Genomic DNA, 16,108 nt, shown 5'->3' on the forward strand with positions numbered 1-16,108 from the left:
GGTGGAGGGTATGGGTGAGCACTGTGACAGGACTTCAAGGGGGGTGCCTCCATGTTCCTCTCCAGAGGTTTCTTCGGGGCTTTATTGGAGGCCCTGGGTCATGGACTAGGTCAGCTGTTTCCCAGATGTGCCTGCGGAAGCAAGGGGAGATAATTAGTGCATGGCAGGGGCCTGTGAAACAGGACACATCACTCAAAGCATGGTTGTCTGATGGATGTTGCACTGCTGGACTCTCACCTGGTAGAGCAGCGCCAACCTCACCGTCAGCACAGGAATGGTCCAGATCGTCACCGACCAGCTGGATGGCTCTGATTTCAAAGTCCGTGAGGACCTTGATTTCAGGCATTCCTTCACATGTCTGTGACCTCTCCTTTTTGTTGTGTGCCAGCTTGTCCTGCATAAACAGAGATGGGGAGAGTGTGAGCAGGATGCCTGCCAGGCCAGATGATAAGTATAAAAACAAAAAACTGCGGATGCTGGAAATCCAAAACAAAAACAGAATTACCTGGAAAAACTCAGCAGGTCTGGCAGCATCGGCGGAGAAGAAAAGAGTTGATGTTTTGAGTCCTCATGACCCTTCGACAGACCCTTCCGCATTCCATCTCCAACAACTGAACAGATTAGCGAATGGTAATATATCATTCCAATTATCTTCTCAGTGGGCAGGGCTGATTGTTTCATCGCATCTTGCAAAATAGGATGTGACCATTGTAGAGGAGTTTATTTTACACCACGGAACTTTTTAGCAGTAGCTGAATAGCGCTAGGGATAGTGGAAGAAAGGGTGGTCTGTAGAAAAAACTTGCATTTCCAATTCTGTTGAAGGGTCATGAGGACTCGAAATGTCAACTCTTTTCTTCTCCGCCGATGCTGCCAGACCTGCTGAGTTTTTCCAGGTAATTCTGTTTTTGTTGCAGATGAGAAGTATACCTGGCATGTGTGGGTGGTGAGTGTTCCCATGGACAGGATGAGGACAATGACAGCGAGTGTGAGACAGTGAAGGGTGACTCCCATTGAACTGACAATGAGTGAGGGTCCTGTGGATGTGAGATGGGTTTGTGAGTGTGTGAGTTGAGAATGCTGAGAAGAGTGACTTAGAGAGAACAGAGGAGATCATTCATCCACTTGTGGCACTGGGCGTCTGTCCTCTTTGGAAGGGCATTGGTGCTGACCACCGCTGCCACCATCTCCCACACCTGATTGGTCACGCTGCTGCCCTTCCTGTGGCCAGAGCGGGAGTAGAGGACATCCCATCAGGACTCCATAGTGTTGAAAAGGTGTTCCAGTGACACGTCGCTGAACCTGGGGGCTGCAGTCTTTTTGCCTTTCGTGGACATCTTCCCTGCAGCAGTGGTGGTCTACAGGCACTGAGGTGTGTACGCATGGTTGGACTTTAAATATGGCGCCCAGTGTGCTGAAGCAGTGAGGTGATGGCAGGTGGGCGATTAAGATCCTGCCCACCATGGAAACGGCGTCTTTCCTAGGAATGCATAAATAATGTGGTGGATTTAGGATGATATAGCCTGAAAACCTGCTATTGGGGCCGGCAGGTAAAACGTTTTACCTGTCTGCTACCACACTTAGTGCAAATCTTGGACAATTCCATCCTCTATTTTTGGGCCCAACTCCTAGCCTCCACTAACCAATAAACCCATACATCCTGGTGCAATCCATTTTTTTGGACCAACGAATGGAGTGCTTTATGTGAGTGGAATGTTCCATGTTGACCCATCTGATTGGTTAACTGGCTAAGGACAGTGGAATGCTCCATTTCAGACTGTGTACACACTGTCCAACAGCAATGGAGCATTCCATCTCCAACAAATGAATAGATTAGCGAATGGTAATATATCATTCCAATAATCTTCCCAGTGGGCAGGGCTGATTGTTTCATTGCATCTTGCAAAATAGGACGTGACCATTGTAGAGGAGTTTATTTTACACCACGGAACTTTTTAGCAGTAGCTGAATAGCGCTAGGAATAGTGGAAGAAAGGGTGGTCTGTAGAAAAAACTTGCATTTTTACAGCACGTTTCATGATCTCAGAATGTTCCTTTGTGCTTTATACTCAATTAAGTACTTTTGAAGTTTAGTCTGGTATAGCGGGTAACCAGGCATCACTATTCAAGTAGGGGAGTTCATAAAAGGCTACAGGGCTGAGAGGCACTCATTGAAACAACTGATGTTTTCTGCCAGTTCTTTCCTAGCTCGGCTGGGTGGCCATAAAATTTCTTGGAGGCCCTTCCCACCATGTTCCTGATCTCTCTGCAATTTTACACTTGGACGTGTGAGGCCTAGGGCAGCCATCCTGCTCTTGCCCCAATTGAGGCCCTTAAGTTGCTAATTATTGACCACTTGAGGGCCGGTTTCTGCCAGCGTCAATTTTCAGGCTGGCGGGAGGAGTTCCAAGGCAGTGGGGGAGGTCTGAAAATAAACTAGATTCAGGCCTCAGACTGGAAATTGGGGGGGTGGGTGGGCGCCTCCATCAGCAGCCTCATTTGACATTGAGTGCCCCCCTCCCCCAATGAGGTCTGGAGCCTGCAGGTCCTCCCCACCCCCACCCTACCATTCCACTCACACTCTCACCATCGCCCCCCACCCCACCCACTCTGCTGGGCCTGAACTCACTTTCCTGCCCTGAGACCCCCAAAACTTACCTGGTCCTGGAATCCTGGGACTTAGGCTCCTGAGCATGCTTGCAATCCCAGTGCTGCGCACTTCACCTTCTGGTGCTGCAGGGACTAGAGAGCTGCTGGCCAAACGATTAGTTGGCAGCTCTGTGAGGCGGGCTTCCTCCCGAGTGAGGGGCAGAAGCGCGCCTCCAGCCAATTAATGCCTGTTGGAGCATTAAATGGCTGCAGGCCAGGCAGTATCAGTGGGGATGTGTTCTCTGCTGACTCTTTAGATGGCTAGAAGGGAAATTCTGCCATCCTAGAAATCCTGGCACAGATCCACAGTAATGTGGTTAACTCTCAAATTTCCTCTGTAATGACCTTGCAAGCCAATCAGTTCAAGGGCAATTAGTGATGGGCAACAAATCACCTTGCCAGTGATATCCCATATCCCAATGAAAGAATAAAGCACTCCCATTCTTGAAAGCCCATTCAAAACTTTTAAACCTGCTCAAGTATTTAATCCTTTATAAAAACAAATGGACTTGTATTCATAATCCCACATCAAAGACAGTTGTTATAGACAGGAGGGGGATTAATTTAAACAGCACTAATTTCTCCTCTCACCACCAGTCCATAAACAGAAAGGTGTTTTGATTTTCTTCCCCTTTTTAAGCAATGGTGTATTTCCCAACCCTTTGGCTTTGGTGTGATTCAATTTCTATTAATAATCCCATAGCAAACACAAGATAGGATAAGCTCAAAGGGTTAGTTTATTTGCACACACTCAATACATGGGATGAGGGTTGCAACGTTGCCTCCTTTGCATTCATACAGTAAAAGAGGGATAGAGAAAAGATTTACTGTGCAGAGACCACAGAGAAACGAAATATTGTTTCACGTCGGATCCAGAATCAAAGTCCAATGAGGAACTCCTTCACGGAGGTCAGTGAGCTGAAAATCGATGCTGGATAATTCACTTTGGTGCTGACTTTACACTTTGAGATAGGCATGCAGAGATGCTTCAATCTTGTAGGTGATGGTACAGGCTTTCCAGCCAATGCAGTGTAGATGGGGCCAGGTGTCCAACCTGGACCAGAGCTCCTTGTCTGTGATGATGCTAGTTAGATGGTAAAATGGCAGACTATGACTGTGTGGTACAGCAAGGCAATATCACTGGTTCCACAAACCAGAGGTCCATGTCACACTCTTCACACTATCATTGACAAACGGTGTATATCCCTCATCTGGGTCCCCAGATTGTTGAATGTGTCAATCATTAAGAATTGAAAGAAAGGTTGTGGGGTCTTTTGTCTTAGCAGCCAAGCAGACTCCTGTTGGCCAGCCTGGGCTATGAAATGTAGGTGGCCTTTGTAAAGCTCTCTTTGAATTTGATCTGTGCAGCCCACAAAGTGTCATTACTGGCACTTCAGAAATAATAATGTGTGAGTTTTGCCGATACTGCCAGGAAAGCTCCTTTTCTTCAAGGGTCACAGACAGCCATGGATTCAGCCATTTTAGGTCTTTGTCCAATTTGACATTTTTAGAAATAACAATGAGCATATCTCTATATATTTTATTTAAAAAATATACAGGGTAAGGTCTTAGTCACTGACAATGAATCCTTTAATAACCTCTTGAGCTATCAAACTGAACTTAAGACCCCCACTGGGATAGTTATGGGTTGTAGAAAATAGTTGGCTGTTTTTTTCATTTTGAGAGGGCTGGTGATTTAAGGAATTTCACAGCTTGACATTTTTACAGACCTTCTCCTCCCTTCAAGAACATTTATGATAACTCTAAAACCTAACTCCTTCACTGCAGATTAAGGCCCTTGCTACAGCGAAAGTAGGGTCTATTTGAAAGTAGCAGTCAGTTCAAATGGCCCTGCTGAGCTGGGTTTCCCTTATGTGTGAGTCACGGCCCATCCTTTTTCCCCTATGAGTGAAAAAGGAATCTGATGGAAATGGGAACCAGACTTCTGGACCCAGACCTGCTGAGTTTTTCCAGGTAATTCTGTTTTTGTTTTGGACCCAGGACATGTCTGCTATTTTGGTATGTCTGTGGAGTCTCCACAACTCCTCAAAAATCCAGGGCCTGGTGTTTGACCAGGGTGGAACAATGGTTGAGGTGAGTAGGGTTGAAGCGCAGAAAAAAAAAGCCATCAAGACTATTCGACATTCACCTCAGATGATCTTCATTGGAACTGCTGGATCTGAAAAACTGGTTTGGAGATTTATTACATTATTTTTGAGTGACTAATTACAATCCATCTTGAGCAGGATGAGCTGTCTAAGTCTGCAGTGTTTGTCAGATAACTTGTTTGCATTTTAATTTCAGTTTAGAGGTTCCAACATTTTGTATGAGATTGTATCCGAAACAGATTTCTGGGGCAGAATTTTCAGGTCGGCGTGCGGATGTGCACCCGACCCGCTCGAGCATAAAATAGCGCGTGATGATGTTGGGTGAGCGCCCTGATGGCATTTTGCGTTCATGCGATATTTCAGTCAGTGGGCATACACAAAAGTCAGAAGCATGCTTGCCGACAATTAAGAGGGCAATTAAGCCCATTAAAGTTGTAGTTGTGCCCAATTTTTCGTGGTCTGTCCAACCTCACAGCTGGCGGACGGGCGAATCGGCCAGGCGGCCTTTGCATTTTTCATGAATCCTCATCCAAGGGTGGGATGAGATTTCCATGATTAACTAAAAATTTATAAAAACCTATGGACAGAATTTTTATAATGTATATGTTCAGGTGACTGTTTGTGATCCTTGGACATTTTTGTTCTGATTTTAAATCTTTATTTAATCATTTTGAAGTCTTCAGCTCCCTGAGGCAGCTCTCTGCCTTCAGGGAGCTTTCATTCCGTGCTCCCCCGCACCCGTGCTTACGACAGCGCCTGCTCTGCTCCCGCTCCCACCCCGGCAGCGCTGAGCATTTCAGCGTGTGCTTCACGCTGGCTGGCCGTTAACTGTGAAATCGCGGTTGGGGCCGATCACAGTCGGTGGACTATACCTGGCTGCTCCCAGACCCACTGATCGTGCCCACCCGCCAACCTGAAAATTCTGCCCCAGAATTCTAATTTTTATCGGCCTTCTCAGAAGGTAGTGGGTGGTAGAGTTCATTTTGCAAAAGATCACTGGTGATCTGTTGGTAATTTTTCAGGGGTTGGGAGGATGTGCAGACAAACAATCCAATTTGTTTGAATAATTAATAAGTCACTTTTCCTTCAGTTAGTGAACCGAGTATATTATCATATTAAATTGCCATACTTTCCACATATTGCTCATTGACCGGAGAATTTTTTATTCTTGTGCTTTTTTTCAGGCTGAAGGCAGTCGACTACAGAGGGAATTACGGGGCTATCTAATGGCAGTGAAAGGTTGTAACACAATTTTGTTTTATGATTTGTGTGCTGGTCATGGAATTTGACACATGATTTTTCAGTGATTCCTTCCTACCTAGTGGGTCAGTTCTGATATCTATCATTTCTAAAATGCTAAAATCTTCACAGGTCTGCGTAGTCCATTAGTTATATATATGGTTTCTCAGTGCTCCTGCACTTTCATTCAACAGGATCATAGGTTGAAGAATCAGCATCACCAGGTTATAGCCCCATTTAGACTTCACACAATCTCCACTCACTTGGCTCCCTGTAAGATTGCTTATAAAGACTGCAGACCTGTTTCCCTGCCTATTCTTCAATATTAGGTGCAAGAAATAGGAGGACTTCAGATGGCTTTGTTCAAACAGAAAGGAAGCTAAGATTTGGCATCAAAACTTGTTAAATACATCCTTTAGTTTCCAAAGCTTGGGAGAAAAAAAATTGTAACACTTTAGAAGAGCCTAGGTTGTTGTTGCCAGGGGATAGAAGCACAAATCCCATATGTTGTCAAATCAGGGCATATACTGCCTCATGTTGAAAATCATAATGAAAAAGGTGCAGTTCGTAAACAGTTCATTTTAGTTAATTCTCCTAAAACTGCATTATTAATAGATTAAGATGATTCTCTTCAATTCATGTGCAAAGGATGAAACCATAAAGAAAAACCTGTTTAAGGGTTTGCTGTTTATTAATGTTGAGAGCGCACTTGCTGAATGTATTTTTTTATCATTTTGAAAAAATTGAGTGGCTATGAATACTCATATAATCAGATCTGGGCCTGGAATTTTGCTCCCAAGATAAGTATGCAGAGTTGGGAAAGTTCCCGACGCAGCACACCTACCTTGGGAGAAACAGGTGTGCTGGAGTTGGGCTCATTGTACCTGGAAACAGCTCAGGGGCTGCCGTGAGCCAACGCGGGCTGTTTAAAAGGCCCACCTGGGCGATCTGGGACTTTGTCCTAGTTGTAATAAAAATAGCTAGGCCTTCTAGTCCTCACCCCTCAAATCACTTACCCCCCCCACACCCAGTCTCCATGCCCCATCCATAACAACTCATGCCCCACCCACCCCTAAGTTCTAAATATCTGTTACAGACTTCACTAACATTATATTGATAAAATCCCATTCAATATATTTAAATCCCTTCAAGTTCTTAATCCCTTATAAAAACAAACATTTGCATCTTAGCCCCATATCAAAGGCAGCTAATCCCTTAATCGCCTCATGGAGTTGTCATGACAACCTGTCAATTTATAGGTCCCCACTATGATAGGTTGTGGAAGCAATCAAGCAGCAGTAATGCTATAATGATAATCCTCAGGCTTATGTCAGCAAATAGCTACTAAAATTAAAAGCACATTTTTTTCAACTCAGAAATTCTGCAGGCTGTTTGTTTTTCTAAATAAAGAGCCGGGGATTTAAAAAGCTATAACAGCTTGACAGTTCCACAGACCATATCCACCTTTTATGCTCCTTCATGCCTACTCTTAAAAATCATAAGTCTCACACATTGGGGGAAACAGACCGTGCTCCAGCAAAAATTGGATCTGGTTGAGCTCAGCACTGAGTCCTGATTACCTTGCTTGGTTCGGGTTTCCCACATGTGAGATTCACATCCCGTCCCCTTTCCCCTTTCCTGGCAAAAATAAGATCTGTCGGAAATGGGGGCAGGGCTTCTGGATTAGAGGTCTCGGCACCATTTTGGATAAGACACTGAGTCTCCACAACTCTTTGAAAATTAGGCTCTGATGTTAATCTATAAGTAGAAGTGGGGTTGCCTAATTTCCTTTGTGTAATCCTTCAAAAAAGTTTATTTGGTAAACTATCATGAGTGGCAGTTTTGTTAATCTACTTTAAAAAGATAGGAATTGCTGGATGAAAACAAGACCACAGTTCATCTAGTTCACCTTCTGCCATCCTGTAAACATGATACAGCAATAATGGAGTTGTTGACTAAAAGGCTCAATCACAGTACCACAAAACTAGCTCTTGTATCTGCAAGAATGACATCGCAAATGATTAATGTTGTCTCAGAATGATTTTTAAGGAAAGAGCTGCAGAATACTTTACTTCATATTACTCAATGGGTCTGATAATTTTACCAGCTACTAAAATTTTAGAATGGTGATTCGTCCGGTTTTATGCCAAGCAGTCCAGTTTTTAGCTGACTAGTCCACCTTTTGGTACCGGCGGCCTTTATATCCAGTATACTAAGGTTGGGACTGAAGAATCATTTAAGAGGCGCCATATACAGGAGTCCAAAAGGCAATACTAACCAGGAATACACTTTGATTCAGTTGCTGTTCAGAACAATTTTCACTTGAAATTAAGCCATTATAGTCACAACACAGGTGATTCTGGTGCATTTTTTAGTTGTGGGTTTGTGGATGGGAAGCTCAGGATGGTGTCATCTCCATGAATGATGGTGTCATCTATGTGCGTAGCAACATCTTCCCTGCTGCACCATGTTGTTGTTGGCCTGCCCAGCTTGATGTCTGGTCTCCTTGGCCTCCAGAATAGTCACTCTTAGCTAAATTGTTACTTATGAAGTAAGTAATATCTATGAAGTGACTTTCAGGGCATAATTAGAGGAAGTTATTTTTGTTTTCACATATTGACGGAATCATCCAACTTTTTTTCCTGCAAATTCAGGTTGGTTAGGTTAAAAATGACTCAGAACTCTGAAATTATCCAAGCAGAAAGCCTGCCACAAAAAAGCTAGGCAGTCACCAAGGGGACCCTCTTATTTCCCTCAGCAAAACCCAATAAGCAGCAAAAATAATTGTGAATTTATTAGAGTCAGCGTCAGTGCAATGGTTTTGGTAGGATTCCCACCTGCACTTGGGCACTCACCACTTGGGGCGGTGCAGGAAATGTCTGTAGCTGCAGGTGACCACTGCCTCCAGCACCTTAACAGAACAGGTTATCTTGTAGGGAAAAAAATTCCTGATGCACAGAATAGAAAAATCTGCTAGTATAGCATTGACACTCCATTGTGCCTCAATTCACTGTCCAGGTCGTTACATGCTCTCCTTAGCAATAATGGGTGTTCACTTGTATACCGTTACTGTTGGAGTCCAAAGTTGTCAAGTTGCTAATGATGAAGAATGTAGGACTTCACTGGCATTATCACCTAATTTAAATAGAAACGTTCTTGCTGAACATGCCCTAACTGGACTGCTATAACATTCACTAGAAAATTGTATGGGCTGTAAAATTGGCAGGTGCCCGGGATGGATGTGTATTGGTGGGTGTAGGTCTGTGCCTCATTTCCTGCTGCCTGAGCAGCAGGAACATATATTTTGCCTCCAGCTTGCTGGTCTCTAAGACCATTGCTGCATTCACCAGTTTAATCATGTCAGAATTAACTTCCATTTCTCCTTCATATACTGTTCTTATGGTCAACAATTGTCCTGTACAGTCCAAACTCTGAAATAACCGAAGTTTCAATCCTTACTCTTTGTTTGGACTATGATTCTTGAAAGATGGTCATCCCCCAGAAGTCCCCCCTTCTACCAGTTATTTATATTCTCTATGACTTTAAGGTGGAATAATGCATCTGAATAATACACTGAAACAAAGAGCAGTCAACAGGAATGCTTGCTTTGCTATCCAAAATCAAGGTGTAAGTGCACACCTTTAAAGGTTCTGACAGTCTGATCTATTTATTTTCTTCAGGGATGCAGGAAGCCTCCACAAAGCTCACCGAGTCATTACATGAGGTCTACGAGCCTGAATGGTATGGCAGGGATGACATTAAAGCTGTGGGACAGGTAAAATCAAGAGTACATAGGAGAAGCTATCTATTTAAGGAAGATAGACAATGAGAGAAGTCCACTAACAAACACTCAAACATTAATGCTCATTCATCTCATTGCTATTTTTATGGGATATTGATGGTGCAGAATGGATGCTATGTATGGCTTAATGAGAACACTCATTGAAACTTAGATGCAAAATGCTTTGAGATATTTTAACTGAGAAGATGCTATAGAAATACAAGCATTTTATATTGTTATGAAGATTGCTACCTTTCGCTTTGCATGCTCATAATCTGTTAGATTCACTTCAAACTTTAGTCTATGTTGGCTTGTATTTTGAAACACTTCAATAACACTAATATACTTCTATAACATAAATAGAAACACTTGTATCTAGTGTTAGGAAATCCATGGATCTGTGTGTCCCTTTGTGTCCCTGTGGAGATTGTAACACTTAAAGGTACAGCATTTTCCAATGCTATTACATTGGTTCCTGCCTGGTAACAAGGTTGGGACCCTCTGGGAGTGTTTTGATTGGTCCCCCAGTGCAGTTCAAGTGTCATTGAAGAGCAGTTCAAGGCTCAGTCAATTTTAGTTAGTCAGGCAATCAGCTTTGGGGCAGCCAGCCAAGAAATCTCATAGATAAGACATAAGTTAAATTTAAAAAATAGCTGCATTTAATAGATTGTCTCCGTACTGTAGGCCGTTGGGGAAAAGGAAGGTACCCTTTTGGGAGCAGTAGCAACTTTTGGAGAGAATTCCAAGACAGGATCTTCAAAGGTGGAGATTGTAAACCCTTGTGAGAAAGACAAAGTTTCATTGAAATTTGTTGATTAGCGTCTTGGTGGGTTCTTGAGAAATCAAAGGACTCTATCTTGGTTGCATCTGTCATTTACTCTGTAGTATGGTGTATTTGACCACAGTTTGCCTGTTAATTCACATATACCGCAAGTTGATTCTGAATGTTAGAGTATAAGATATATCTTGTAAATTGTTTTATCTTTCTAAACTTCTATAGTAAATATTATTTTTGTTTGTTCGAAAACCATGGAATCTTGTGGCTTTATTCCAAAAGCAGGTTTCTTTAATCTCAACCTTTAACTACTTTAAACAAAATGTTACTGGTCCCTAACCAGGCTTCCCCTCATGTCCCCGGGCCTGGCCAAGGATCATAACTTAAATTGGGGGCTCTTGCGGAATCTTCGATCCATAAACAAATGCAAGTGCGCATATGTGCTGAAAGTTAGGTTTATAAGATTTCCAGCGTGAATTCTAGCATCTGATTGAAAAGCAAAATGGCTTTGTCAGTTGCTACAATTTTTCTGAGAGGGAAGATTTATCCCTGAGTGATTTGAAACAATTAACTAAGGATAAATTAATTGTTTTAGCAGAGAAGTTAGAGTTAGACTTAAAAGCAAGGGCTAAGAAAGCAGAAATAATTGAGGTAATAGCACAGCATCTGTGATTGGAAGAAGCAAAAGTGAATCCAGATAGCACTTCAGTTGAATAAGCTAGAATTCAGTTGCAGATGAAGCAACTTGTGGTGGGAAAAGAAATACGAAAGCTTGAGCTCACATTACATAGAGAGAAAGCAATCAGACAGCATGAACTGGCTAGAGAAAAGCTTAGGTTACGGGTTGAAAGAGAGCCTAGTTGTTCAGATGAGGAATCATGTCCCATTCTGAGCTTTGATACAACAAAGAATCTTTGCCTATTGCCTAAATTCACTGAAGACGGGGCTGAGAGATATTTTTTCTAAGTTGAAAAGGCAGCTAAATAACTAAGTCTTCTTCTATCCCTTCCATAGGTAAGCTAGGAACAATTCCCACAGTAACAATTCCGTTTACAGATTCACTTCATAAATTAACTTCACACAAGGGAATAGGTTTATAAAGTCCGTGAATATCTCCTACTTATACCTTTTCTTTCATCAACCTATCTGGAACACAAATTATATCATCAGCCACCGTCAATGACTGATCTACCCCAGTGCCTCTCAAACTATTAATTGGTTTACTTATTTTGTTGGAGGAATTAAGGGAATACTTCTCTCTTTGAGATAAAACACTTAGAACCTTCAGTAGCCTGAATTACTTGAGCAATAGTCAAGGAGGAAGCCTCTTGATCATCCTGAGCCATATTCCCCTTTCTAGTGTGTTCTGAGGGAACACATTTCACCTGCATCACTGCTAAGACTTTAATATCCATTTCGTCTTCTGGTACAGCTTTTTCTGAGGATTCTTTAAACACTCTTACTACTGCCACATCCTTCCTATAATGTGGCAATCAGAACTGCATACAATACTCTAGCTGTGGCCTCACTAAGGTTCTATAAAACTTCAACATGACCTCCCTACTTTTGTAATCTATGCTTCAATTGATAAAGGCAAGTGTCCCATATGACTTTTTCACCACCCCACTGACATGCCCCTCTGCCTTCAGAAATCGATGGACACACACGCCAAGGTCTCTTTGTTCCTCAGAACATCCTAGTGCCATGCCGTTCATAACGAGCAATTGAAGGAAAAACTGATCAGTGTAGAAAACCAATTCTCGAAAGATGAGTGTGCTAGTGAAAAATGAGAACTGGTGTGGATGCTGGAGTGCTGGTCACAGAAAATGAAATGCTTGAATGAGGACTTGAAACGCCTAAATGATAAACATGTTGAAGCAAATTCAACAAAGGTTGATGTTCAGTCAAAACTTAATGAACTTCAAGCATCTGGAGTCCCTGTGAAGTATTGTCTTGAACAGGAAAAGAAATTGCTAATGAATTAGAACAGTTGGTTGAATGCAAAATTAAAAACCAAGACTGATGAACTATTATAACTTTGTCATGAAAAGAGCAATGATCTTAGAGATAGAATTGCGCTTGCAGTTGGCAAGGAGGTTGACAGTTATGTGGTGAACTTGAGCAAAACATTTTTTGCCAAGTTTACGACTGAGAACAAGACTAAGAACAAGAGCAAGAAGAAACACAAGTGTTGAATTATGATAATTCTGTGACGTTTAAATCTTGCTAATCCTTCTTGTTACATCTATTGACTTTTGTTATTGTTATTACTTTTGTGAATTGTATAATACGACGTGTATTTGTGAAACAAAATTAAACGTTTATTGGTATAGCATCTAATAAGCTATTTGTTAAAAGTTTTTGACTTTAAGTACTTCTTGTAAAGAAACATATTTTTCTTCATTCATGGGATGGGGGAGTTGCTGGCTAGGCCAGAATTTATTGCCCATCCCTAATTGCCCTTGAAAGGGGGTGGTGAGCTGCCTTCTTGAACCACTGTAGTCCCTTTATGCCATTATAAAGAAACTTTCACTCTAGTGAAACCTTCTTTCTTCCAAGGGGATGGGTGTTAGGAATTCCATTGATCTGCGTGTCCCTGTGGAGATTGTAACATTTAAAGGTATAGCATGTTCCAATACGTTACACTGGTTTCTGCCTAGTGACAAGAGTGGGACCCATTGGACACTGTTTTGAGTTTTGCAAGCACATGCTGGTTGGGTATGGTCTGTGCTTTGCCGTTTGCGAACAGTGTCTAGGATACGCTGTTGATATGATCCACGAGCCCTTGGGATATACGGCCTACACACCTAGCATTACACTGGGGCTGAAATTCATATACCACATTAATCACTTTTGTGATAGGCTTGACAGCAGCATCCTGTTAGTGGCAAATACCACTCGTGTTGCTACTGCATAGTAGTAGCGTGAAACATCCAGCTTCACCAGGTGCTCAAATTTTTGAGATACCATGTCATAGAGTCATAGAGGTCTACAGCACAGAAAAAGGCCCTTCGGCCCATCGAGTCTGCACCGGTCAAACAAGTACCTAACTATTCTAATCCCATTTTCCAGCACTTGGTCCATAGTCTTGTATGCCATGCCATCGCAAGTGCACATACAAATACTTCTTAAATGTTATGAGGGTTTCTGCCTATACTACCCTTTTAGGCAGTAAATTCCAAATTCCCACCACCCTCTGGGTGAAAAAATTCTTCCTTACATCCCCTCTGAAACTCCTGCCCCTTACCTTAAATCCATGCCCCTGGTTATTGATCCTTCCACAAAGGGGAAAAGTTCCTTCCTGTCTACTCTAACTATGCACTTTTGGGTTCCTTCCAACATGGTGTCCAATATTAGATGTGATTCCACCATTGGACAACATTTGCGAAATAATCCTCAGTGTGCTAAGAATTACACTGATGACCAATTTAAGGTTGTCAGTTGGACTCACAGTGTGGCACATTTGTGTGTACTGGAAGCTACAGATATTAATACACAGGACCCTGTTCTTTGCAGACAGAAAGAACATATTGCACCTGTTTCAGCTAAACAAAATAAGTGACAACCATTTGCTGACTCATTCCTCAGGACAATGCCTTGACTAATCAGGGTCAAGTTGCCTGGTTTAAATTTGAAACAATGCTTGGCAGTTACCTGTCAATCACCATCACTGATGCATTCTCTATGGCAATGCCTCTACCAATCAGAGTCCACTTGCCAACCAATCAGCACTGTCTTCACATACAGTATAAGTTGTTGTTTTCCCCTTGTATTGGTATTCTTGTGAAGTGTCCTGATGAGTGCAAAATGAAAAGCTTTGACATGTCTCTTTTTTCAGCAATACTCAAGTTCTGTACTATCAAAGAGAGAATATAAAAAGAGACAGACAGCTAACATAAAAAGAAATCCAAAAGCCTTCTATAGGCATATAAATAGTAAAAGACTGGTAAAAAGAGGAGTAGGGATGATTAGGGACCAAAAGGGTGATTTACACATGGAGGCAGGGGGCATGGCTGAGATATTAAACGAATGCTTTGCATCTGTCTTTACCAAGGAAGAAAATGCTACCCAGGCCACAGAGAAAGAGGAGATAATTAATACATTAGAAGAGTTTAAAATTGATAAGGAGGAGGTATTGGATAGGCTGTCTGTACTTAAAGCTGATAAACCACCAGGACCAGATGCTATGCATCCAAAGACACTGGGAGAAGTGAGAGTGGAAATTAGGGAGGTACTGGCCAAATTTTCCAGCCTTCCTTAGATTCAGGGATGGTGCCAGAGGACTGGAAAATTCCAAATCTTACACCCTTGTTCAAAAAAGGGTGTTAGGATAAGCCCAGCAACTACAGACTAGTCAGTTTACCTTGGGAATTGAAGAAACTTCTAGAAACAATAATTTGGGATAAAATTAATAGTCACGTGGATAAATTCAGGTTAATTAAGGAAAGCCAGCCCAGATTTGTTATGGGAAAATTGTATTTAACTAACTAGATGGAATTTTTTGAAGAGGTGACAGAGAGGATTGATGAGGGTAATGCTGTTCATGTTGTGTACATGGATTCCCAAAAGCTATTTTAAACAGTTCTGAAACACAGAATTGAGAGCAAAGTTATAGCTCATGGATTAAAAGGGACAGTAGAAACATGGATACAAAATTGGCTGAGTGACAGGAAGCAGAGAATAGTGATTAATGGATCCTTTTCAGGCTGGAAGAAAGTTTGTTGTGGAGTTCACCAGGGGTCAGTGTTGGGACCCTTGCTTTTCCTGATATATATTAATGACCTAGACCTTAGTGTACAGGGCACAATTTAAAAATTTGCAGATGATACAAAACATGGAACTGTGAGAAGGATAGTGTGGAACTTGAAAAGGACATAGACAAGTTGGTGGAATGGATGGACAAGTGGCAGATGAAGTTTAATATAGAGAAATGCAAAGTGTTTCATTTTGCCGGAAAGAACATGGAGAAAGTAAAGAGTGTAACTCTAAAGAGGGTGCAGGAGCAGAGGGACCTGGTTGTATATGTGTATGAGTCATTGAATGTGGCAGGACAGGTTGAGAGAGGGGTTAATAAAGCATACAGTGTCCTAGGCTTTATTAATAGAGACATAGAGCACATGAGCAAGGAGTTATATTGAACTTACATACGACATTAGCTCGGCCTCAGCTGGAGTACATTCAGCTCTGGGTGCCGCACTTTAGGAAAGATGTGAAAGAATGTGAACGAGTGCAGCAGGAAAGATTCATGCGAATGCTTCCAAGGATGAGGAACTTCAGTTATGAAGATAGAATGGAGAAGTTGGGACTGTTTTCCTTAGAGAAGAGAAGGTTGAGAGAAGATTTGATAGAGGTATTCAAAATTATAAGGGGTCTGGACAGAGTAGATGGAGAGAAACTGTTGCCACTTGAGAACAAGAGGGCACAGATTTAAATTATTTGGGAAAAGAAGCAAAATCAACATGAGAAATATCTGCTTGTGAGTGTGGTGGAGGCAGGTTCAACCAAAGCATTCAAAAGGAAATTAGACTGTTATCTGAAAAGGAAGAATGCGCAGGGTT

At 42.1% G+C, this 16,108-nt stretch overlaps 1 protein-coding gene across 1 annotated transcript in view; it reads left to right on the top strand.

Moving 5' to 3' along the window:
* The window catches only part of amph (amphiphysin), a 289,286-nt gene that overhangs the window by 142,567 nt on the left and 130,611 nt on the right, over positions 1-16,108 (top strand). The window contains exons 3-4 of the mRNA XM_041189423.1: positions 5,940-5,994; positions 9,675-9,769. Coding sequence (XP_041045357.1) covers positions 5,940-5,994; positions 9,675-9,769 — 150 coding nt within the window. The remainder of the gene's footprint in view (positions 1-5,939; positions 5,995-9,674; positions 9,770-16,108) is intronic.

This window comes from Carcharodon carcharias, chromosome 6 (genome assembly GCF_017639515.1).
Source record: "Carcharodon carcharias isolate sCarCar2 chromosome 6, sCarCar2.pri, whole genome shotgun sequence".
NCBI classification, from domain to species: Eukaryota; Metazoa; Chordata; class Chondrichthyes; order Lamniformes; family Lamnidae; genus Carcharodon; species Carcharodon carcharias.